Below are 26,838 nucleotides of genomic sequence, written 5' to 3' on the forward strand. Positions count from 1 at the left end.
TTTTCCAGATCACCTAATCAGAGCAAAATCCATTTCCTTCATGTAAGTCTGAAAGAAAGGGGTGAGGGGAGGAAGAACAGAGGTTTTTTGGTTTCTTTTTGTAGTAGTTGCTGTTTGTTCAGTGATTTTTTTTTTTTAAAGAAGAAAGCAAAACAATTAATTAGGAGCAATCAAGTTACTAAAACGAGCTCCTGAGCTGTTATCACTACTTCAAGGCAGAAGTTCTGTGAAATTAAGTTTGTTGACAAGGGTTGCCCCCATCTACAGTCCTGGGATGGCTATCAGAGAGCACAAAATTGTTTTGATGAACATGAGGGATCTGGACAGGCTGGAGAGCTGGGCTGAAGCCAACGGGATGAGGTTCAACAAGGCCAAATACCGGGTCCTGCACTTCGGCCACAACAACCCCAGGCGACGCTACAGGCTTGGGACGGAGTGGCTGGAGGACTGCGTAGACAAAATGGACCTGGGGTATTGATTGATGCTCTGCTGAACATGAGCCAACAGTGTGCCCAGGTGGCCAAGAAAGCCAATGGCATCCTGGCCTGCATCAGGAACGGTGTTGCCAGCAGGAACAGGGAAGTGATTGTCCCCTGTACTCAGCTCTGGTGAGGCTGCATCTCGAGTACTCTGTCCAGTTTTGGGCCCCTCACTGCAAGAAAGACATTGAGGCCCTGGAATGTGTTCAAAGGAGGGCAACAAAGCTGGTGAGGGTCTGGAACACAGGCCTTATGAGGAGAGGCTGAAAGAGCTGGGAATGTTCAGCCTGGAGAAGAGGAGGCTCAGGGGAGACCTTATTGCTCTCTATAACTTCCTGAAGGGAGGTTGTAGTGAGCTGGGGTCGGCCTCTTCTCTCGTGTCATTAGTGATAGGACCAGAGGGAATGGTTTCAAGCTACGGCAGGGGAGATTCAAGCTGGACATTAGGAAGTATTACTTTTCAGAAAGGGTGGTCAGGCACTGGAATGGACTGCCCAGGGAGGTGGTGAAGTCGTCGACCCTGGAGGTGTTCAAGGAAAGACTGGATGTTGTGCTGAGGGACATGGTTTAGTGGGAGCTATTGGTAATAGGTGGATGGTTGGACTGGATGATCTTGACTTGAGTCTAACTTCTCAAGTAGCAATCTCAGCTCTTGCTCACAAAAGTGGAAACAGAAGTTTGTTCCAAATGCCAAGCTACAGCAGCAAAATTAGGTGAAGGATGCTTAAATAGGGCAAATAAGTGGGGCTCCTTGACACAATACATGCAACCCTCATATCAAACTTCCCAGATATGTAACTCAAGATGACATGAAGATTAAGATGGTTACAATTGCATATGCTGCCTTAAAAATAGATGCATAGAAATAGTAGAAAGAGCCAGCTAAGAGCACTATCATCAACTTTGTAGCTTGACAAACTGAAAGAGATGAATCTCCAGTAAGAGTGTTGTGATGCATAATCCAACTAAAAGACAGTTCATCTTTATATTCAGAAGCTCAACACTCAACACTCTAGTTAACACTGTAGTTAAGACTGACCACACCGTTTCAAACGGGTCTAAAAATCTATGTAATTCATGGAGAACAACTTGAAAACTGATAAATTACTGATGTCCTGAGATGAACTGAACAATGGCACACTAGGATTTATACAAACGGTCTCAATAAAGCTCCTGAAAATGGCCCTATTTTACATTTCCAGGTGTTTTCAAGTTTTGCACACTACCCCAAGTTTACCCATTTTTCTAAGCCAGGGTCATGCGCCTGGACAGCCTTCTGGGACACTTGATACTCTCATGAGCAAATTCTGAAATACAAGATTTCAACACCCATTGGTGTTTATGGAGAAACAGCCTATCAAACCATGAAAAGCAAGTCAACAACAACAGTTTTATTAGTGAACAAATACAATCTTCTTTGACTCTTCCTAAGTTTTGTTGTGGAATATAAGAATAGCTAAGTGAGTTCCAGACCATTATTTTTCATCTCCTGAAAAATGCCTTCCTTGCTCCTCTTTTGTAATTTCTAGCTAGCTTTAGCTAAATGTTCTATCTTTAATTCTTCAAGAGCAATCTCTTTTAACCCTATAAATTTGGCTAACATTCCCTGTGCAGACTCTGAAATATTTTTTGACCTCAAACTTTTCCAATTTCCTAATGTTTGACCCTTCTTCACTTACTGATTGCCACCATCACACCTGTCTCCTCCTATTGGTAACACTGGGCTTACTCAACCTGGAACCTCACTTGGTTTTCAGTCATGTCAACTTTGCCAACTAAAATTCTGCTTTTCAATCCGTTTGCCCAACTAAAACCCTTGTTCAAACTCAGCTTGTTTACTTCAATATCCTTTGCCTCCTAGCACTGCAGGCTTGTCAAAATAAGCAATGTTATTTTTAGGTCATACAGAGAGAAGCACAACAGGCCCCTGATTCCACAATCAGCACTGCCTAATACAAATACAATAATTAGTAGCTATAATAATTTCTGATCCTAATTTCCTTAAAATGGGCTGCAAACTTAAGAAGCAACAGCATATTAATTGGCAGGCAAACCATCAACTAAATGCAGTTGATCTGATGGATGCAAAAAAGTACCATTTACAGGATTACTTTATTAGCTTGAAGAAATTCTGTTGTGAACATGAGAATCAAACAAGATAAGAAAAAAAAGAATACCTGATAGTCTGAGGTCATAATAAGTCCACCTGAGGTAGTGGTAGGAGGAACAACTCTCACTTTTTTCAGTGGGGGTCCCTGCGTGTGACTGCTGTCTTGGTTCCCTGGATGACCAGTTCCATTAGTATGGTTATTGCCCTGCTGCTGCTGCTGGTTCTTCTCAATTGTTTAAACACAAAGAAAAATTTCAACTCAAAAGCAGTACATGAAAAAACATGAAAACAGGAAATAGTGTGAAAGCCAGTGAAGCACGATGATACCGTTCTTCCAGTACTTACTTTGTCTCCTTTATCATCTGGTTCTTCTTCTGTTAAAAATTCTCGTTTTGGGTAAGGGATTTGACAACCTGCAAAAACACTGCCCCCCAGAAAAGTCTATTTATCACTGTATTAGAACAGAAAAGTTAGACCTGTAAGATCCATACTCCACCCACACTAGTTTCAAGTAGCCTCACTGGGAGCCTTTATCTACAACAAATGGAGTTCTCCTTTTTTTACTTCCATCACATACTAGACTTAGTAAACCTGCTCACATTAATTTTAAATTTTACACTGTCTCTGATAAAGTCATCCAAATTCCTAACAGTTTTCAGTGTTTCCAGTAACTGGTGATGAAACTGATGGCTGGAAAGGTATCTGCGGAGGACCACAGAGCTGTACAGCATAATTCACTGTCTCAAATCTAATTAAAAACTGTCCTTTAAAGTCCATGCCTATTAACAAAACCACCTGTAACAACACTTAAAAATAACTGGAAGTTTCATCTGTCAATTCATATCTCACGGATCACACACTAATTTGCTATTGCTAGCACAAGTTAAGGTTTATCTGCCCTTAAGCAATAGAAAACATTTGTCATAATGTTTCTGTGCACCTGTTAGCATTATTAATGGTGTATTTGCTTTGAAATGACAACTTAACACAAGAAAGAAGTCAAATACTGACCTAAAACCAGTTTATGCACAATCAAATCATTCACATGACAACATTAAGTAACAGAGGCAGGTCCAGGTTATAAACAACTTAATAGATTTTAGTGATATAAAGTCATTTTAATTAACTGCTTTTAAATATACATACCACACTTTACAAATTCTACCCTAAATAACTGTAGAGAATGATACATGATATGCACTAATCACTTTTCTAAAAATGTGCACATTCATGTTCTGCACTGTTGTTGTTTTGAGGAAGGGAGAAGTTCATTAAAAATGAATTATTCATCGACTCTAAATTTTGTTCCTTTTGTAATCTCACTGCTTAAACAAAAGGAAGCATCTACAGAAAATAGGTTTAAGTTGTTAAGGATGACAACACAGAGACATAGAGCTGAGTCTCTTCACCACTGAATTTACAACAAAGGCAAGGACAGAAAAATGTAAACTTATTAGTGAGTGTCATTTGGCATTCTGGAGCAGAGGAGTGGACCTGGGGGCACTTAGCAGTTGTCTACAAAGATCTGTATCATGTCTAATCAACCTGTCAGTGAATAACAAGATTAGTGCTGCAACTAACAGGATCAAAGTTCCATAAAGCAAGAGATTAATAAGAATGCTACTTAATTTTTAAAAACCTCAAACAACCTTTTAGCTGTTAGAGCTTTCTTTGGATTTACATAGTAAGTACTCAGCTTAATATTCACCAACATTTATAGCAGAGAAAGCATGCACTTCTAAGGCACCTCTGGACGTACTGATAGGTTAATAAACTGACCACTTACTCGGATGTGGGAAGCGGATCTTCTAAGAAATAGGGATCCTGCATAGCCTGTTCTGAGGTAATTCTCTTTATTGGATCCATAGTAAGCAATTTCTGAAGCTACATAAAATGAAAAATAAAAAGCTCTGCATTATCAGAACTGATATAACAGAATTTACAAAATATTCATTACATTATTTCTGAAAGATCAACTGATACAAATGTCTCTGAAGTCAAAACCTTAACCATAAATGGCAGGAACCACATTTCTTTTCTTTTGTTAAAAACATAGCTCCACACAGAGCATCCATAACTTACCAGTAAGTTTTAGCGGCCTGTCACTTCCTGCTGCATGCAACGTGTGCATAATTGGTTTCATAACTACACTTAACAGGCAGTAACATCACACCATTTAATTAACACTTAGCAATTGATAAGCAAAATATTCATTATTCCTCATTACTTCATATTGCCACATTAATACATTTCCATTGTCATCCACAGTATTCAGAAGATCTCTAGAAAGTCACAATTCAGAAAACATGATAAAGCAGCCATCAGCACATTCAAGAACTCCACCTGGCTAGACAACTTTTTATTACGCGCTCCTGCATGTATTTATCTCTTCTGATAAACACAGATTCTCCAACACAACTGCTTGCTACACGCTGTTGGTACGCTGAAATGGATCCAGCACCATTTCTCTATCAGGATAGAAAGATCTGGGCCTTTATCTTCATAAAAGTGATAAATCAGATCAGATGCCAGCTACTTGAAAATTTATTTCAAAACATCTGTGCTGGTTAAAGACAGTGAAGATGATCAATGCCCAAGTATGAATATGCAAAAGTCAAAGTAAAGTATATTTTAGAACATAGTTGAACTCAGTTCAACTAAAAAACCAGCAAAACCTTACCCTTTGACATGGCACATCTTGCTCTCACTGGAATGTATTAAAAGAGGGCTAAGAAGAACACATGATATTTGCCCTATGCCTAACTTTTTAAAATGGCACACAAGATGTTTCAGTGAAGGGAGCACAACCAAAACCCTAAGATAACACACAAAATGAAAATTTAATAAAACAAACCTGCTAATCAAAGCAAAGTGAGAAAATGATATGGAAAGAGTTTCAAACATAGGTACTTAGATGCACGGCCCTTGAGAAATGCTCAGGATACATAGCCAGAATCTCATCCTTACCAACTTAAAATACCAGTAACAAACATGAAGTCTAAATTCAGCATAACGTTAAAGACTGAAGGGTGGTTTTAAAAAAAACTCTTGTATGCTGTTCTAGTCTCATTTTGCAACCACCTGACATTTTCAGAAGCTGTCTGGACTTCACACATCTGCCACTGTGACATCTCAACAGCAATTTTCAATAAAAAACACATTAGAAATACCATGCTCTTTCCACACGTTTAAGATCTTTCTCTGGTTTAAGAACTGCAGACCATAGAGTTTTTGTCTAACTCCAGTGCTGAAGCAGCAGTACTGCATTTTAGAAGTGTCTCTTTCTCAAAAGGGTGGTGCAGGTGCATCTTCTTCTCCCCATCCATTCAGCAGTTATTTTGTGGAATACAGTTGTGCTAGATGCACAGCTTTTATGAGCAGAATGAGCTGAACTTCAGATATTAACAAGGAAAGAAAAATAAAAATCCTTCATGTTTTATTATGGAATACAGCACTTAAGTCCAAACTATACCTTGACCATAGAATTACAGAATGGTTTTGATTGGAAGGGTCTTTAAATATGATCCAGTTCCAAACCCCCTGCCATGGGCAGGTATGCCACCAATTAGACGTATTGTCACGGACAATGATCTTTAAAAGAAATGCTGCACTTTTGACTTACAGCACTTTGTTTTAAAAAATAAGCCATCTAACAAGATATGGAGAAATTACATATGTAAATAGCATTAATTTCACAGTTGCTCTTCGTAATTTTCATGAGATTAGCCTTTTTATAAAGATCTAGTGTCACAATCTATGTATGAGTTGATCATCTCCTTTCACTAGCTAAAGTGGGCATATACAACCACAGTGCAGACCTCCATATGGCAGACAGCTAAAGTTAGAAAGTGCATTTCCTCTCCTCAGCCTTCAGTTCTAATGGCATGGTTAAGAACATAATAAATCATAGAATCATCAGATGCTTTGGGCTGGAAGGAACCTTTAACATCATCTAGTTCCAACCCCTTTAAACCAGGCTGCTCAAAGTCCCATCCAGCCTGCCTTGAATGCTTCCACAACCTCACTGGGCAACCTGCTCCAATGTCTCACCACCCTCACAGCAAAGAATTTCTTCATAATACCTAGTCTAAATCTTTAAAGCCACTTCCCCTCTTTCTGTTGCTACATGCCCTTATATAAGTCCCTCCCCAGCTTTCCTGTAGGCCCCCATTAGGTACTGGAAAGCTACTATCAGGTCTTCCCATAACCTTCTCTAGGCTGAAGCCTCCCGCTCTCTCAGCCTGTCCTTATAGGGCAGGTATTCCAGCCCTCTGATCATCTTTGCGTCCCTCCTCTGGACCCACTCCAACAGCTCCATGTCCTTCTTGTGCTGGGGCTCCAGAACTGGACGCAGTACTCCAGGTGGGGTCTCACAAGAGCAGAGCAGAGGGGCAGAATCTTCTCCCTCAACCTGCTCATCATGTTTCTCTTGATGCAACCCAGGATTTGGCCTTCTGGGCTGCAAGCACACAATGCTGGCTTATGCTGAATCTTTCATCAACCAACATCCCCCAAACTCTTCTCCTCAGAGCTACTCTCAAAACCATTCATTCTCTACTCAACCTGTATCTGTGCTTTGGATTGCCCTGATCCAGCTGCAGGACCTTGCACTTCCAAGTTCCTCTGGAGAGCAATCCTTCCCTCTAGCATGTAAACTGCACCGCTCATTTTGGTGTCATCTGCAAACTTGCTGAAAGTGCACTCAATCCCACTGTCCATGTCACCTACAAAGATGTTAAATAGCACTGGTCCCGGCACTTATCCCTGAGGAACGCCACTTGTCACCAGCCTCCACTTGGACACTGAGCCACTGACCACAACTCTCCGAGTGCGACCACCCAACCAATTCCTTATCCAGCAACTGATCCATCCATCAAATCCATTTTTCTCCAATTTGGTGACCAGGATATAATGTGGGACAGTGTCAAACGCTTCGCACAAGTCCAGGTAGATGACATTAGTTGCTCTTCCTTTACCCACTGACACTGTAACTCCATCATAAAAGGGTAAGTCAGGCATGACTTACCCTTGGTGAAATTATGTTTGTTACCACCGATTACCTCATCTTTATTTTCCATGCACCTTAGTAGGGCCTTCAGGAGGATCTGCTCCATGATCTTGCCAGGCATAGAGGTGAACTGACTGGTCTGCAGTTTCCTGAATCTTCCTTTTTCCCTTCTTGCAAATGGGAGTTATGTTTCCCCTTTTCCAATCAGTGGGAACTTCACCAGACTGCCATGATTTTTCTAAAAAGATGGATAGCGGCTTGGCAACTTCACAGAATCAAAGAATCATAGAATTGCTCAGGTTGGAAAAGATCTTAAAGATCATCGAGACCAACCATGACCTAACCTTATAATCTGCCAGTTCCCTTAGAACCTGTGGATGGATCTCATTGGGTCCCAAGGACTTGCGAGCTTTCAGGTTCTTTAGACGGCCTTAAACTTGATCTTCACTTAAAGCAGGCTGATCTTCCTTCTCCAAGTTCTTATCTTTGCTTTCTGTAGCTAGGGTGAACCCTTGTGGTGAAGACTGAGGCAAAGAAATAATTGAGCACTGAGCAGCTTTCCTTGTATCCCATTGTGACCAGATCTCCAGTTTCCTTCCAGAGAGGGCCCACATCTTCCCTGCCCTTCCTTTTATCACTGACATACCTCTAGAATTTCTTCTTGTTCCCCTTGATGTCCCTAGCTAGATTTAATCCTATCTGGCTTTTAGTTTCCTAACCTGATTCCTTCAGACAACTTCTTTGTAGTCCTCCCAGGTAACGCGTTCCTGCCTCCACTCCCCACAGACTTTCTTTTTGTGCTTAGGTAATTCCAGGAGCTCTTTGCTAACCCATAGAGGCCTCCTGGCATAGGCCTCCCAGCACTGCCATCAATCCGGCTTTGTTCTTCACATCATTGACAAAGAATCACAATAGGCATTTTCAACTCCCCAAGTCTGCACAAAGTTTTTGCGGAACTATTATCTCAATTCAAAAGCAATCACAGGAGTGAAAAGAAGGGAAAAAAGAAAAGAAAATTGCCAACACACTTAAAATACACCACAAGCATAAAAAACATTGCAAAATTCTTGCACTTTATTAGGAAATTGGCTTCCATCATGTGCAGATAAGATGTGAACAAACTTTGTAATCATCAGTAACAAAAAACAAAAGCCACAAGACAAGTTTAATGACTGCGTAGTCATTATCATGTGGGAGACATCAAAACTATTCTGTCCCCTTGCTCAGGCAACAGCACAGACATGAATTTTTCACTTAGCATTACAAATATTGTCTATAAAGAACTGTTGAACCAGAAGATAACCTGCCTGAGCAACATAAGAAAAATACAGTATACTTCATATGACTTTGTGACAACACACCACGGGATATAAGGAAAAATGAATCAACCAGGAGCAGCAGCTGGGTCTTCATGTTCCAGAGCACAAACATTTAAGCAGGAAAACAGAAACCAAAGAAGGAGTGGGAAAAAAATAAGCTGAAAAAACAGAAATGAGTCAAAGTTGTCTCATGTAACATCACTTCTGCATGCGACAAGGAACCTTGTACATCAGTGTCAGGAAAGGAAAAATTCTACTTAGTTCAAGCTGATAAATGAAAGCATTTCATCCTTGGCAACCACACTTATCCATGCATTCACCAGTTCTGAATTAGCTGGGGTGTTTTACAATTGCAAGTGTATCACTTTAATGGGAGTCTCAACAAAAAGAAGTGTTATGTCCTAGAGATAACTAACTATTGTAAGAATACTGAAGAATACTAAAAAGCTTCTGTAAAAAAAGCAATTACAGATTAATGCTCCAGGAACACACACATGATGTAATTTTCTAAACATACAAGTCTCTTTTTATTTGGTAGCCATTTTCTTAATTCATGTTGTTTTGTTTTCAAACAGGCAAGAGTGATAAGTTTAAAATGAATATGTAGAAAACAATGTGATTAAGGATATTTTAAAAACAAAAAATAGGCTATCAGAAGTATGTAAAGCAGCGAAATAGCTAAAATAATAGTAATATTGCAAATATAGCTACACATTCAATACTGTTTCAAGACTGAAAACTTCTAATACACCTGATAAATGAATTAATCTGATGAATAGCTCAGAGAATTATACTACTGTGATAAGATAATGTGTTTTTGCAACTTTCAAATCATATATCACTTTTGACTTTATTTAAAAAAATGAAGTAAAATATTTATAAAATAAAGTTAGTCACAGACTCTCAATCTAAACAATTCTAACTTACATAAAGATATTTATTTTATTTTGTGAATGCAGGAACTTACCAAGTGAAATGCCTTACTGTCTGGTTTAACTTTATGCTTTTCCATATATTTGATAAGGCTGCAGTTGGTGTATCTAGAGAAGAAAAAAAAATAAAATTTCTAATATGCAAAGCAGTGATGTCACAAAGCTTTCTTAGCACTCTAGAAACATATTAAGAATAGCTGTCTTTGCTAATCTATTAAGCACAGAAAGAAGAGCAACTACCAAGACCAGAAGACTGCTTAAAAACCATTCAAACACTACAGAAATTCATCTATTCCCCCTTACACGTTTGTGTAATACACATCACATCAATATAAGAAGCATACTCTTGAACCATATACAGTCAGCAAACTATCACTTGGACTTTTAGCCACTTCACTGTAACAGTTTGAACAGTTTCATTCTACCCAGAGAATTCTGCGTATTTCTAATGCTAGGATACATCGAGATAAACGTCATGTCCACGTCAACACTGTCCTACAATCTACAGGTTGTTACAAGGACATCCACAAACTCCACTTTTTTTTGAGCAGAAGCTCAGAAATAAGGTCTCCAAATAGTTTGTTGTGATAGCATTGCAGATGCAAGAAACATATATAATAGTAGTGCTCCAAATCCCTCAATTTGATCAGGGAACCAAAAAGACAACAGTGGTAGGGTCTTAAGGGCAATGTGACAGCAACATGTTTAAGATATTCTTTCCTTCATAAGCTGCCCTTAGTTATCATGACTGACAATTATACTCAGCTTGTAAGAAACACTAAGTTTGCTACACTACTTATACGCAGCTATCATAGAAGAATCATTTTCAGTACCACAGATTTGGAAACAGCTCTGAGAAACTTATGCTTAGTAATCTTCAGACTGTCTGAGGTCTTACTGGCATCAGCAGTTTCACACCTGCCACTCTCTCATTTGCAGTCCACGTCTGGCCACTTTCCTATGATTCACATCAACTCAATAGATCAAGTTTACCATTAAAAAACAACTTTCTACTTCTTCAGAATCTAAGTCACAGTAACGTAGCCACTGTTTAGGACGAAAACAACCTAAAATATAGGGTAGGAGAGAAAAGTAAAATAGGCATTCATAAGAAAGCTCATCTCAACACAGACTTACGTGTTTCTTCGGAAATCCTTCATTAAAGTTGAATGTTCAGGCATCTTTTTTATGTCTTCCCAATCTTTATCTGCAAAAATCAGTATTTATTACTTTTTTTTTTCTTTCTCCTAACTACAACAAAGCGTTGTAGACCTTACCTTTTTCATTCAGCTACTCTAAGCTTATAGCTACTTATTTCTTTACATTCCCTCACCATCTCTTCACAATTCATCTTTTCAACTGATAAGAGATTCTATTTATATGTAACTCAAGAACTCCAAAAAAAAAAACCTATCAGCTACAATGAAGATCTCCATATGACCAAAGGACAACACAGAAGAAAAACATGTCAGCCCAGTGCACTTGCACCCTGAAGGTTGGTTACCTAATTTATTTAGGAATAACAGTAGTGATCTCTGGGCAGGATTACACCCGAGTCTAGTAAACATTCATTTTCATTCTGATAGCATTGTGTTTTGTCACAGGAAAATGCATGGAGGTACTGTGTAAATCTGTGCCAGCCTCAACCTAAAAGAAATTCTATTTATTGAGAAAAGGTCAAGGCAGAGTAACATTAGCACATTTCAATTAAAGAGTATTTAATCTTAACTCTCTGTATGCACAAAGCCTGAAATGCCTTTAAAAATAAAACAACAGCAACATCACCTGTTAGCCTCAATTGGATTACACTCTGTAACTACTAAAAAAAAATTCTATCAACAAGTAGTTTGACTCAAGTCAAATCTTTACCAAGACTCATCATATTTACACATGCTTGGAGCTCAAAAGTATCAAATTAATAAATAAATCCATAGACATTCTCTTCTTTCCCTGTTGTTCTGTTCCTCTCCCTACCCCTTCTCAAGACAGCTGAAACTTTCAATTACAGCAAATGTCAGTTAAAAAAATGTTGCTACTAAATGAAAAAAATAGTAATTCTTGTGAGAAAAGCAGATCTAAAGAATTGAGAGTAAATCATAAAGCAGCACTATTTAAACCCAACACAAAACAATGAGATTGTTATTTATGTAAGCTATACAAAGACAAAATCAACTCCAAATAAGGAAGGAAAAGCAGAAGAAAATGATAAAATTCCAGGCTAGATGCTGAGAAGTTAAGTATTGCTTAAAGAAGATAGATTGAGGGGGACTTTCATGAAAAATAAACCACTTCATGTGCAAAGGCAACACTTACAGCAATCTCAGACAGCAGTATGGAAGCAAGGAACTAAATAAGGGAAAAAAGAAAGTCAAAGGGAAAGATAAGAGCAATTTTAAGAATGAAACTCTATAACCACACAGAAATAGAGACAACAAACTTTGTGTGGTGAGGAGAAAGTCCATCAGAACAGCAAAGGAAGAGGTTACTAATACTAAATGGGAACAGAGAAAACAGAGAACATAAGCAGTGAAGAGAAAGATGACTGAAAGTTAAAAATAAGCCCCCTGTTATTCAGACACCTGCAATCATGTAAACACTAGAAGACAAATGTTGAAATGAAAGTATTCAAGATAGCCTGTAGAATAAAAGATATGACCAGCACTGAGGGGAAAATGCAACAGGAGACATCCACATTGTGATTTGTTTTGGTTCATGTGACCGGTTCTTTGTTGTGGTTTGGACAAAATACTATTTCTCCAGAGGATAACCTTCTTCCAGAGGGAGAAACAAAAAAAGAAACACCCTCCTATAATTCCAGACTAATCTTTCTTTAATTTAGCATATGCATAATACTCAGAAAATGTAGGTATTGTTCTTGGTTTCATACAATCACCGATCACTTTTCAAACATAAAATCAGTCCTGGAGAAATCCAGAAATATTCTATATTGTTTTTAATCATCCATTATTAAAAGAGATCTTTTAAAAACAGAATATTGATACATTTATAGGCATAGATAAACATATCATTAATAACAGGAAAAATACTTGATATAACTATTAGATTCTAGGTGACTCATGACAAAGTTTGTGTTTAAACAGCTTTGTTGCTTTTGTCAGCTGCCACCTTCATATGCAAAAAATACAATACAGATATCTTTCTTTGAACAGCAGTGATAAAAAATACAACATGTACCTGCAGGAAATCCCATTACATTGAATATTCTGTCCAGCTGGTCATGGTGATAAGGATTACTAGTTTTGATATCCTCTTGTCGACAATGGAATATTGGCTCTGATGTTAGCAGCTCTGCAAATATACACCCTATGGCCCAAATATCTTTAGAAAAGGAAAACAGAAATAAACGTCAAATGAATCTTTCCAAAAACATCTTGGTGAAGTAAAATGTTAGTTTTTCACTTACCAGAGATAAGGTTCCTGCATGGAAAAATGTAAGTTTCTATTGTACAACACTTCTTAAGACTTTCCCTTTTAGCTACAGGTCCATAATTTAGTAACTCAAGTATCATACAAGTTTAGTGGGGCTTTTTGTTTGGCTTTTTTTTTGTTCATTTGTTCATTGCTGTTGCTCATTTATTTTTGTTTGCTCGTTTTTAAGCACAGTTACCACACTGGTAAAAGTGAGTTTGATTTAAAAAGAAGAAAGAAAAAAAACCAACAAAAGCTATTTGATTAGCTGTCCACACAAAACACAATTGAAGAACCAACCAACACGTCACCCGCTCAAGGTCACACTGCTCCCATCAAAACATCTGCTCTCTCTGATCAGCCCCTCATTTTAACAAATATTAAAAGGTCCCTATAAAACATGAGTTGGATATTAAAAGGTCCCTAAAAAATATGAGCAGTGATAAAGAAATAACCAAATGCTAACTACAAAACTCTGCAGTAAAATAATAAAACTGCTCTATGTGCAAGTATCTCACCCTCTTTTTTTAAAAAAAATAACATTCTTTGAAAAAAAAAAAAAAGCTTTTCTTTCTGGAGAATGTTCTCCCCACCCCCTGCTTTTTGTTGTTGTTGCTGTTATTATTATTTTTTAAAACAAAAATACTTTCATTTTTAACTGTTTTGTCCCAATCTGCAAAATCAGAGTCTAAATCTGAGTTGTTTCCCCCATTATATATACATATAGTATATACAAGAGCAGTTTCTAAGTAACACATACTAAAGCCACATCAAACCTTGAATGAACAAGGAAATGTCAGGAACAAAGACAAAAGTCAATGATGCAGAGAACGCAACCTCACTGCTCAGTGCTTGCATCAGTCAGTTTTTATCAGTGCTGAAAAAAAATTATGTACTAAAGGCCATGGCTATCCATGCAGTTTCACATGCCGCAAGCAGAAGGAAACGCTAATAAAGCAAAAGAACACGCAAACACTACAAAAAAGCAATTGAAAAGAACGTACTTAATAAAAGAAATATAATATTAACAGAGTTGCTGAAAATACATTTGACTCAAAGATTAAAATCTCTGAGAAAAACACTGACATGATATTAAGAAAAGAATGGTGATGTCTGACGGGAGAACTTCAGGTTATGGAAATAATAACATATATGCCAACGCGCAGCCTCCACGTTTGTCCAAAATAAGTGGAGCCCTGCAGGGGAAATTGTTTCCCCGGAAACGTTTGTCAAGCTTTAACACAGATTTTGAAAATGAGCAGCTTGGAGAGGAAAAACTTCCCAGATCTCTTCTTTAGAGTCTCTCACTCCCCCCACTGAGGTGAACACTATCCCCAGGTGCCCAGGCCTCTCCCCAGCCTTCAGCCACAGCCTACCATGGCTCTGGACTTTGGGACACTCGTACCGCCCAGTGGCAAGGCAAAAGGCCAGCACAGTGATGGCCACTCAGACTGGTGAGTAGGAGCAATGAACTAAGGAGCTGGCAGCATGTGGCTGATGGAACGAATACCATCCTCACAATGCCTGCATACTGAGAGGCTGCAGGTCTGTGTGCCCACAGCCCCTTCCGGTGCCGGGCACTGACCACATCCCACCACCTCGAGGAATTCTGAGGCACTCACGTGCTTTGAAAAAGACAGAAAGAGAATCATAGAATGACATGGGTTGGAAGAGACCTTAAAGATCACTGAGCTTCAACCCCTTGCCATGGGCAGGGCTGACACCTCTTGGGCTGCCCAGGGTCAATCCAACCTGGCCTTGAACGCCTCAAGGGATGGACTAAAACACAGGCCTGACAGAGTAGAACCTATTATTGGCAACTTCCGTCTACTGAAGAGAAACACATACCAAATAGCAAACTTAAAATTATTAATTTCTCGCAAACAAATTCAATACTTTCTTGACAGATGCAGAAGTGAGGAGTAGCAAGTAAAATGCCACATTGCATTAAATCTCACTGATACAGATTAGTGCAGCAAACACATTCTCCATCCTATGCTTCCCCAAGTGTATTTCCCAAGCATTTATAAAACTAGATGAACACTTCTGCAATGAAATTAACACACTATGTCTCACCACCACGAACAGTTTAAACCAACAGTTTCAAGATGCATCCCTATCACTTCAATTCTAACAGCTTCTAGGAAATCCTTGAGGAGCAGCCATTACACTGCATTGCAGGGCACTTTGAACCAAGCCCAGAAATGTTTCATTCCTACAACTGGCCAGAAACCACAAACAACTTGTCAAAGTTAAGTGTTTCCTTAAGAACTCAGTATCACAGCTGCTGACCTTTGTACTATTTAACAGTACTCAATATCTGGGTGCAATTTGCATGAACAATAGCACGGCAGGTTATCCTCCATGTTACTTACCGATAGCTTTGGTATAATGCCTTGCTCCAAGAAGCAACTCTGGAGCTCGATACCAGAACGTTACAACTACTGGATCCAAGTCTGCTAAAGGCTTCAGAGGTGAATTAAATAATCGGGCAAAGCCCATATCAGCTGCAAAATTCAAAGAGAGGTGTTTTAGTCTTTTAGGAAAACTACCATATATTTTTTATAATGAACTGATTGAGTTTACTTTTTTAGAGCTACCATCACTGTGCTAAATAAACACAAAGGCAGATTGTAGCAGATAGAAATTCTGTGAGCAGATTTCATGTTCTTAAAGCTTTTGTAGAAGTTACTGGATGCCATCACCTATAAAGTACATCATTATAAATCATTACTAACACGAGCCATTTAGAACGAAGAATTAACCATTGTTCTGAAAAAGCGTATCATTCACTTCTCTCAGGACACTGGTAAATCCTGACTCATTTTACCTGATGTTCTCCGGTAAAATAATCCATTATACTGCATAGTCTTTCAAGAAGCATTTTACATGTGAGCAAAACACAAGTTCTGCACAGGTTAGAATGATTTATAATACATACGTGCATGCCACAAAAGCTACCTACTCATGAAGTTAGCTGTAGCAAGTTTTCCTCCACAGAAAAAGCAACTAAGCCTACAGTACCTGCCTCCCTAGCAATATTCAGTCAAGAAGTTATTTCCAGCATCAACATAACAGTACTAGACACCATTAAGGTTATAATTTTAAGCGGTGCTTGGGGGATTAAAAACTGCTTTTTAGAATTGGTAATATATATATATCTTCCTAGAAAGCTGTCTGAGCTAGCTAGCAATAGAAATGATACAGGAAAAAAATGGGCAGAGACTAAAATTTGCAATTTCACCCACTGGATCTGCTTGTCTACCCAGTGCTCCCCAAATCCCAAGAACAGGGACTCTGGTGCAAGGATATATATTTGCTGAGAAAGATTGAAAGGAGATGAACAGCTGTTCTGAGGGCAAAGGAACTATCTGCTATAGCTCACTGGTTGGGGGAATCTGTGGTGTAATATGGGTCTCTAACTTGACTAGAGAACTTGAAATACTTTTTCATATGCATTCCTATTTATGATTATTTTAATGCTTTTAAAAAGAGAAACATTTTACCATTTTCTAAATTATAGGTTACTGAAGATACAATCAAGTCACTAGCATCTATAAAAAATTAAGAAAATAGTTTGCAGAATTTTTTTTTTTTAACTCAAAATGACACAAAAAGGTTATAGAAGTTATCTTAAGTTAAATGCCAGTTATGTATTTTTTAGAGAAATTAGTTTGCACTGAAAAAGTGGATGCCCTTGTTATGGGTTTAACTTCTGCATTCTTTTCCTGCTGTGGTAATATCTTAAGAATATAAGAAAAAAAAAATCTACATTTTGATAGCACACTTAGAAATGCAGGGTCTCCCACCCTCTTCCCCCCGGGAATGGATGGCTCAGAGGACTGGTGGTATACAATCCAGAATCTTTCACCCGTCCATGATCAGTCTGACTAAATTTGGTTGTGTTCAAACTTATTCTCAAATTAATTCAAAACTATCCATTAAGAGATAAATGGGTGGTCTATGTGCAATTACTAGCAAATAGTTGTGTACAGCAAACACCACCACCACAGTTCAAACTGCACGTGCCCAGAGAATGACCTACGTTCTCCATTTTGGAAGCAACTGCTCCATGAAGAATATGGCAGTAGGAAGAAATAGTCACTTCTGCTGTCTGTGCTGTCCCTGTTTTGTACACAGAAGACCCCAAGTTCTGCTGTCAACCCTAAAGCTTAGATGGGCCTTAAAATCTTTCAGGGTAGATGTGCAGAAGTGTTCAGCCCTGGCCTATCTATTCCCTGGGTTACAAGAAGGGAGGGCAGAGCTAGAGTAGCACCGAATGCTCCCTGGAAATCTTATAGCCCTGTCCTTTACACTAGTGATTAACATTATAGTTCAGGTAAACAAAACAGTAAGTGTACAGAACAACAGTGCAGAAGAATCACCTCATAAAAGAGAGCCAGAGGGAAGTGAAAAAGATGAACTAGCTTTAAAATAAAATAAATAAATAAATAAAAATAAAAGCCTATCAGATAGGGCTGTATTACCATAACAGACATAAGGAGGCTGTGCATTAGCAGCCTGCTCCCACAGCTCTGCCACACTAATGCACAGCCTGGTATCGCTTAGTACTGTTAGGCTACCGTTAGTTTTTATGTATTTATTTACTTTAATTTAAAACAATTGAAGTTCTGTGAATTATCCCCTCTCTCTGAGCAGGAATTCCCACAAAAAATTCTACAGCAGTGGGGAAGCATTGGGTCACTCCTACCCACTTACAGCCCATCTGGAGCATTTAGCAGTTCTCAGTCAATGTTTTATCTGAATTCCTGTGTTTTCTGGACTTTAGGATCCCTCGTGCTTATCTCCAAGAGACCTGTCTGCCCTTTCAAAAACATGTTGTAGGCTTGATGCCATCTCTGATTTTGTTATAAAGTTTTAAGGTTTTTAGGAGTAGCAGTAGATAGTTCCTATTTAGATTTTGGAAGCAGCAGCAAGATAATGTAATGACATTACGAGGGCAAATGGAAGAAGTTTTAAAACCCCATTTCTTTCTCCTCTCCTCCCTTGCTGTCTCCCTTACCCCCACATCAACACCCACCACCCCACACAAACACCCATTTAAACAAAACATATCGACATTTTCCAGTTTTGATGGTAAGGCTACCACATTTCATCGGCAGGGATCTAACATCAAGGAGCCAGTCACTCAAACACAGCATTTAGACAATGTCTCCAGCAAATACTAGTATGACAGTAACTACTTTAAGGGGTACAACCGCACCTCCAGAACATTCTAACTTAAATGCTACACTGGGACTTATCAAAGATATCAACATACCAATTTTTACTCTTCCTCGCTCAGGACCTTCACCCATAACTAAAATATTAGCAGGTTTCTGTGGAAAAAAAAATAAATATACAATACATATACCACGATAAACCTAAACACAGTCTCTGAAAAGTTAGTTAAGCTTTGTTTTGCCAGTTTTAAACCAGTTTTGTTTTGATTAAAATGACAATTTTCTCTACCATAGCAAAGCTGTGCAAGGACCCAGCCACGGGCTCTCCCTGACTGCATCTCCCTCATGTTTCCTCCCAGCATGGCTGTGCTCCACACTGTGCTCCCTACGCTGCTGCCCTACTGTCAGCCACCCCAGCAGGCACTCTCCAGCCTCCCACATTGCTACAGAACCCTGGTATTCAACCCGGTGCGCTGGGCAGGGGGCAGACCCTGGCTGCTCAGCATCCCTTGGCCCATGGCACTGGTGCAGGAGTCATCAGGCACCTTTGCAGACACTTTTTCCATGAAGAAAGTACATTGCCATACAGTTTTATATGGGAGACAAAAATCACCTGAATTATTCCTATTTACAAGTGTATACCAATTCAGACAGCTGTGAAACCAGAAAGTGTTCCCATTGTGCTATCTTTCTCTCCATTATTTTGACAGCAAAATACCGATTCTTCCCCTTCTTTCTTTTACTAGAGGTGAGTTACAGAACTGAGCTGGAGCTCAACTGATTAGTAAGACAATCCATTCTCCCATCCTCTAGTTTCTGTTCTAAAAGTTCTTAAAACCCAGTCTCTGTATCTCCAGTCAGAAGATTCCTCACATGCTAACATGCTGCACATAAATCAGGCCTTCACTGCTAATTTTGAGGGAGAAAGCAATGAAGTTCACAATGAAATTTTAAAATTTATAGTGTGGTTTCTGTTGTTGTTGTCGTTTGTTTGTTTTTGTTTTTTAAATTTTATCTTAAATTGAGTGATTTAGATATCTACTCATACTGTGATTCTTGGACAAAACAGGGGTCCTAATCAGTTGTCCATTAGAAGAACTGCAGTAAGATCAAGTTACAGCCTAGCTTTGTTTTCCCACTTTACTTGGACCTGAAGTAAGAAAGCAGTCCAGCAAGAAAGTTTAGGCTACTTAAAAATTAATAGAATAAATCCTAGTATCTCTTGTAGAGAGCAAAGTGTAATCTACCAAACATTCACTATTACTGAACGTATTAGGTTTTGGCATAAAGCAACATTCAAAGAGTTAGAAGACCACAGTTAAATAACAATGTAGTAATAATTCATATTGTACAAAACTAGGTGAAAGGTAATAACTGGAAAAAAAAAGCCTTAAGAAACTTTATTACTACAGCCAATGAAAAGCTCCAATGTGGGTTTCTGAAGCTGCACAATCCGCATACAGAATACATAAATGGAGCACAGGGTAAATACGAAAGCTGGTGTTACAGCTTGGCTGAACAAAGACTTTCCAACAGCAATTACAGCTTGGCAGAGCACACTTGAGCTGTACCAGCTCAGTGATGTGCAGAAGAACTTGTGTCCCACACCACCAATCCCATCCCCATCTTTTTTTTTTTTTTTTTTAAACTTTATTCTTTCTTTCTTTACATACAGGTATACGTTCCATGCGGGCAGTGCTTCAGCACAAAATAAAAAAGCGATATGTGTGCACATGGCCCACACGGCATCAAATTCGGTTGTTTCTAGAGAAGTCTCAGAAATAAAGAAGCCACATAAGTCTTCAAATCCAAAAGTAATGCTGAAGTTTAAAGCAATTCAAACTGCTACTCAAAAAAGACAATTCCACCACATTCTCTTGCTACACATTGATTCAAGGAGAAAATATGCATTTATTTTATGAAAGCTGCTTCAGTGTATCTAGAATGTTAATGAGCTATTTACCTAATTAATATATTTTTAGCGGAAAGGATACACAAGCACCAAAGTTTTTCAGGTAAATCGTATGCTATTCTGAAACATCATATTTTACATGTTGGTAACACTCTTTACAAAAATGCTTATAACATTCTCCTTATTCTTTTACCTTAAAAAAAAAAAGTTACTACATGGACTGTGATGGGGGCAAGAAGCCATTCTCACACCTGGGCTCCAATACAACAGGTGATTAATCAGCACAGCACAGGGTAACAACACCTGCCCGAAACGCTTCTACCCTTAGTTCAGGTAGGTACACAGGAGAGAACACAAAGATGAGACAGAACAGGCAAAACAGGTAACAACAGCAACAAGTAACTTGATTCGGAATCAGGGTTTGTATTTTTCCCCTCAGGATTTACAGAAAAAATTTAAAACCACAGACAATTTAGAATTCCATGTAGGAGTCTTTGGAAGCCACAAATTACCAAAAAATCTCAGCCATCAATCTTGAGTAACCATTCACAGCAGTTCACCTCTTTCTATCAAAGGCCCTTCTCTGAAAAAGCACTGTTTGAAAAAGATTTTTATTGCAGACAATATTTATCACTGTAAAGAGAGACAACATCACATTTAAAACAAGGATTAAAACCTGGAATTTTCCAATCAAGCCTGTTCATCAATATCAAAATTTCATGGAGGAGGTTCCACCACAAAGCAGTAAAGGGACAGCGCGGGCTAAACACATTTTGGGGATTCTCAAAAAAAAAAAAAAACACAAAACCACCAATTGAGTCCACTAACAAAATTCAGAACATGGGTCAGGAACTCTTATATAGATCTGTCTCAAGTCTTAGAATGGATTAGGTTGAAGGGGATCTTAAAGATCGTCTAGTTCCAACCCAAGTCCACCATTTGGAGAAAAAAGCACTGCCAAAAGAGACAGACTGGGAGAAACCGAGTATATATTAGACAACTCTATTTGCAAAGAAAAATAAGCAATCATTAGGAACAGAAGGGAGAAATCCAGACAAATATCAGTTTAATTTAGTTTTCATTTAATTTTCATTATTCAGAGAAAATGAAGGTTTAAGTGCTTATTCAAATCCCTTGGGCTAGGCGAGCAAAGAAAAAAAATCTTACAGCAATTTTTACATTGAGTTCTGAAAACAAACTGTGTTAAAACAGTAATCTTTTATTACAATTACTAATAAACAACTTTTTAAAGTCACTTATTTTTGTTGCAGTTGAGACACAGTTATTTTTGCCTTCAAATAAAACAATTTGCTTATGCCAGCCAAACATAAATGAGAAAACTGCTGAGATCCTAAACCAAACGTGAAGAGCCATGCAGTAATGCATAGCTGAGTACTTGGCAAAGACTAATAAAACAACATTCAGATACCTTTGTAAGATGAAAACTAACCCCTCTCCACCCAACCCCCTTAGTCTCATCAGTAGTGGACTAACTCATTCTCATGGACAGATTTGTGACCATGGCACAGCACTAAATCTTATCCAAAATCTCACTTTGAAGGACTTGTGAGATTCCAAGACAAGACCTGTCTAGTGCAATTAATCACTGTCTTTAAAGAGAGAATAAAGATGCTCACTGAAATATTTTATATACTCTTGTTTTAGTCAGTATTTCCCAACTGCACACGATTCCTAAAAAGCAAGCTAATATCAAATAGAGAAGCTATAAGAAATGGAGGATACACTGATAGAATTAAAGATCTTCAGGCAGTCCTCCTCTTCCACCTGGCTCATCTAACATATGAAATACAGCACTGCCTCCTTACTCCAACTCTCAAGAGTCTGGGACAGAAGGCTGCACAATCCTTCCAGGCAGACCACCTTCCTTCACTTTTCATCACTGCAAAATCTTTCCTTAACTTTTAAGGCAAGCAACAATGTTATATCCATTGCTTCTTTTCTTAAACTTCAGCAGGACAACAACCCTTTCATTTCAACAACTTCAGACATCTTTGAATACCTACATTTCTTTTCAGTCCCTTTATCTAGATTGAAAGAAGTTCTTCTACTCAGTGTTTCCTAATAGGATGTTTTTTTTTTTTTTTACCGATTCCTCTCCCTCTAGTACTTCCTCAGGGCCACCTTTTCATTTGAACTGGAGTGCCCCAAATTGCACGCTGCTTCTGTTGAGGCTTCACTAACGCTAACTACAAGTGATTATTTTACATACCTGGCATGTAGTCCTCCCTTACATACAATCCCAGCAGGGTATACGGTTTTGCCAGCCATGTGAGGTGATTGATTCATGCTAAGGTTATGAGCCATGCATTTTCTTCACATCTTTTCTGCAGGACAACTACTTTTTTAAAACATTCCTCCATTTGAACAAACATTACACTCTGACACTGCTTCTAAACATACCCTAAAAATGTTTAGGTTCATTCAGAGAGGAATTCCAGGCTTTAAAACGTATTCCATTTTCTATTTTGAAGATAAAAATGGAAACTACATGAAAATTATACCAATCCTTCTCAATGACAAGTAATCATAGATCAAAAAAGACATTTGTGTTGCTTGCAGTGAGTTACAAATAAGAGCAGGAAATGACCACTTGTTCAACGTCCTCATGCTAAGTGACTGGAAACCATGGGGCATTTTTTGTGCTCCAGTGAAAGCATGGAACTTTCAGTAAGTTTCAATCAAAGCACTGAAAGAAAATAGAGGAAAGGAAAGAAAAGAAATAGAGTTTTTGGAAAGCGTAGCAATTGTTTTGCTACTACCTTTAACACTGAACCAGACTGTAGAAATTACTACTCTATATATTTTTCACTACTAGATTGCATACAAACCAGTTTGTTTTAAAGGCTAAACACATATCAATGAATAAGCAGAATTCCTTTGATTTATCTATGGTATTATAATGTAGATGTGACCTTTTTTTGCTTGCCACTTATTAAATGTTTGCAGTAGTCTGACACAGAAAGAAAGAGCAGCCTGACCTTCTTTGTTACTTCCATTTTAATGGAATGCACCTTCTAATCAGGTTTAAGTATTATCCTAATTCTCATTTGGACTAATCCCATAGTTTGGCTGCTAAAACAGTAGAGGGGTGACTTACAGCACTGACTTTTCCAGACCACTAATTGTGCATCTGATGGTCACACAGTTTACAGAACTGACCATGCCATGTATTTCTATGTATGATGAGCCAAGACAGCTGAATTAGTTAACACTCATTTTCATTTGAAACAGCAGCATTAAGAACAATATTAAACACAGTGGTTTTATCCCAAAATTATTTTGCCTTTGCAATCAGTTTCAGCAACGATTCTATTAAGATTTAGAATTAATAACTTCTTAGTATTTCACTCTTAAGAATTAAGCCATATAGGAAGAGATTCAAATGTACAACTCCACAATTGCAAGGGCTTTCCAGCATCAAATTGTTACCTTCTGAGAAAAACAATTTTTGTGACTGAGGCAGAAATCTAAAAGCCTGACGTTATTTCTCACTTCACAGTGAAGTCCTGTGAGAAGAAAAGCTGTACACACACACACACGCGCATGAAAAAGATGACTTCAGTTGACCTGGTAAAATTCACACCCAGTTTCATGGTCTGTGAGCTGCAAAGCTTCACACTTCTTAAGCTACATTGGTTTGCTGAGCAACCTTGTTGGTCTTCAAATAATTGGAACATACACCAAAAATATTCACCTCAATGTGCTTGTACTGCACTGTTAGCAATTCTACTCCATTTTCAAGCATTTTATGGTGCACAGAAAATAATTGACATTTCCATTTTGAACAAAACTCAATACTACAATGATAAACAGCACAGTGAAAATATCAGTATTATTGTATACAGCTGATAGCATCAGCAATTTCCTGAAGTAAATTTTTTCCTTGTATTAAAAGATGGGCATTTACAACTGCAATATTTTTAGTGATACATTAACTGAGTTGTCTTTAACATAAATAATCAAAAGACCACCATGAACAATGTAACATTTAATGGAAAACAATATTCTACAGAATTGAACGTGTATTAAACCTAATCATTGAAGTCTTTTCAATTAAAAGTATATTAATTCTGTTAACAACATATTAATTTCCTTACAAAAAAGACAGTTCAGAGGGTTTTGTTTTGGTTTTTGGTTTCTTGGGTGTTGTGGGTTTTTTCGTTTTGTTTTGGAGATAAGAAAATATTCAAACATTTAAAAATTAGTATTTAAACCAGGAACTGTTAAATTTTCAAGGTACAAAAGGTATTTGTACAGGACAGAAGTTACATGGATGCCATATCTATGCCAGGGAATCCTTCTGCTAGGTACTATCAGCATATTACATCTCTGTTTCATCCTGATGAAAGCTACTGGTTTCCTATTGCTTTTTTTTTTTTATGCTTTCAACACGCTTCAAGAATTTATTTCAGTTACTGTTATTCAGTTACTGAAAACATGGGGCAATGTAATTTATTAAGATTTGTGCATAACACGCAGGCTTTTCTATCACTTTGATTAGAACTGAATTATACTGGAAGATGTAATTACACTTTCAAGCCAACTGTCCCATCCAGTAAAAGTGTACATCAGACTAAGCTAGAAGGTGCAACTTTCTGTACAAAGTCTCCGAGGACAAAAAGGTGGATATCATAGGCAAACATCTTCTGTAAGAAAAGCTACTAACACGTAAAACATGGTTATCATATCACCCAAACATGCAATAACAAACTTGAACTAAGACAGATAGACTGGCACAAATATACTTCCTGTGTATTTCACTACAAGCGATTATCATCTCCATGGGTCTGGACAGCTGCTTCCTGTGAACGCACTAGAAGCAGGGTCTGTGCCTAGCATCATAATCATATCTGGGCAGTCTGCAAAGCCATTGCATGAAAAACCAGGCTAGTAACAAAAGAACACATTTAAAACTATAGAAAGAAAAATCTGGTATAGCATGCCCATCAGTTTATGTATTTGCATCCCAAGAGTTCAACCTAACTTCTGCAATTAAAAGAACAAAACCACTCAAGTTACCTTTAAGAAGTTTCATGCACAAATGCACACACACACAAATGATACCGATGTGATTATACATACATGAATGATATCCTTCAGTATATTACCTATGTAACACTTAAGATGATTCTTCAATCATCAATATACTTCAGTCCTTCGGAAGTAAATAATAATAATAATAATAATAACAACAGAAGTATTTTAAAAAAATGCACATTTGACAAAACATAATATAAAAAATGCTAGTTCTGCACATGGTCTTCCTAGCATTTTGAAAAAGCTGAAAGTCCAAGACAGAATAATATAGTAACTACATCTGTTTGGAAAGCATCTTCATTGCAGCTATTGAAATCTTCAGTTATAGATCAAGGATTAGAATAAATCAGAAATCCTCAGTTATTGAAACTTGCAGGAAGTAGAACAGTTTCTAACACTTCAATTAAAAATAGCTACGAAACACAGAAAACATCCAAAATGACAGCTGAGAAATACTCAGGAAATGAAATACAAGTGAGAAAAGAACATTACAGTCATCTGACCATCTTTCTTTCCATTCAAACAGATGCATCTTTCTGTTGCTTCATCCCCTCGCTTCCATGTTTTATATTGCATGGCAGAATGAAGCAAGCATGGTTTATAATGCATGTTCCTTTCACAAACAACCTATTTTTTCTCTTCCGAAGCATTTGTGAAAGCAGTAAAAACAGACTGTGAGACTGCTGCAATAACTACTACTGCGTTTATGACTGACTGAAAATATCAAGTTCTGCCTGTACGAAGAGATGGGATCCTTCATCTGTCAAACAGTTTTGAGAAGCTGACTAAAGAAGTTTGGAACACTATATTTTTAAACACTTAATTGTGAAAGCTGCTTAGCAGAGAGCCATTAATAGAAACTCAAGCCTTCTGGACAGTTAAACATTGAAGGTAACTTTCATGAGAAGCTTGTATATCTTCCCAAGGAAAATACTTGCATAAAGCTTTCTGATAGTCCAGTTCTCCTCTCATGATCAAAATAATAAAAAACAATATACAATTACATGGAACATAAAATGTATTGCTTTTGTAATCAATATGGGGATCATAAAAATTCCCCCAAACATTCTTCTGTATTCTTAAAAAGTTTCTCTATTCTATATATTCTTACCTGAACATTCATCACAAAAAATCCTTAACATCTTCAACTGAAATGTAGTAATACTTGGAAAACATCTTCCAAACACTTTTTGCACTAGCTGTTTATTTTTGCTACAAAGAGTTGTCAACGTATTCCATTTTCTACTTTGCTACTTATTTACCCTTCTCTTGCGATTAAATCAGGCTCCTAAAGGCTAGTCCATCCTGTCAGAGATCCAACAAAACAGATATGTTATGCATTATTTTAAGTAGGCGGGAGCCCTTTTGAGCATTCACAATTGACAGGAGCTGGTATTAACTCTGGCAA

The 26,838-nt window shown here is 37.9% G+C and overlaps 1 protein-coding gene across 5 annotated transcripts in view; it reads right to left on the reverse strand.

Annotated features, from left to right (window-relative positions):
* Positions 1-26,838, reverse strand: part of CDK8 (cyclin dependent kinase 8) — a 67,786-nt gene that overhangs the window by 3,679 nt on the left and 37,269 nt on the right. For 2 of the 5 annotated variants that reach the window (XM_085216136.1, XM_085216134.1), the window contains exons 5-12: positions 18,559-18,616; positions 15,653-15,784; positions 13,044-13,187; positions 10,986-11,055; positions 9,884-9,956; positions 4,376-4,473; positions 2,935-3,013; positions 2,657-2,815 (exon numbers count right to left, since the gene is read on the reverse strand). In XM_085216136.1, coding sequence (XP_085072262.1) covers positions 2,657-2,815; positions 2,935-3,013; positions 4,376-4,473; positions 9,884-9,956; positions 10,986-11,055; positions 13,044-13,187; positions 15,653-15,784; positions 18,559-18,616 — 813 coding nt within the window. The remainder of the gene's footprint in view (positions 1-2,656; positions 2,816-2,934; positions 3,014-4,375; positions 4,474-9,883; positions 9,957-10,985; positions 11,056-13,043; positions 13,188-15,652; positions 15,785-18,558; positions 18,617-26,838) is intronic. The other 3 variants (XM_085216135.1, XR_014881091.1, XR_014881090.1) reach the window with 3 other exon arrangements.

Source organism: Meleagris gallopavo, chromosome 1 (assembly GCF_905368555.1).
Source record: "Meleagris gallopavo chromosome 1, MGAL_WU_HG_1.1, whole genome shotgun sequence".
NCBI lineage: Eukaryota > Metazoa > Chordata > Aves > Galliformes > Phasianidae > Meleagris > Meleagris gallopavo.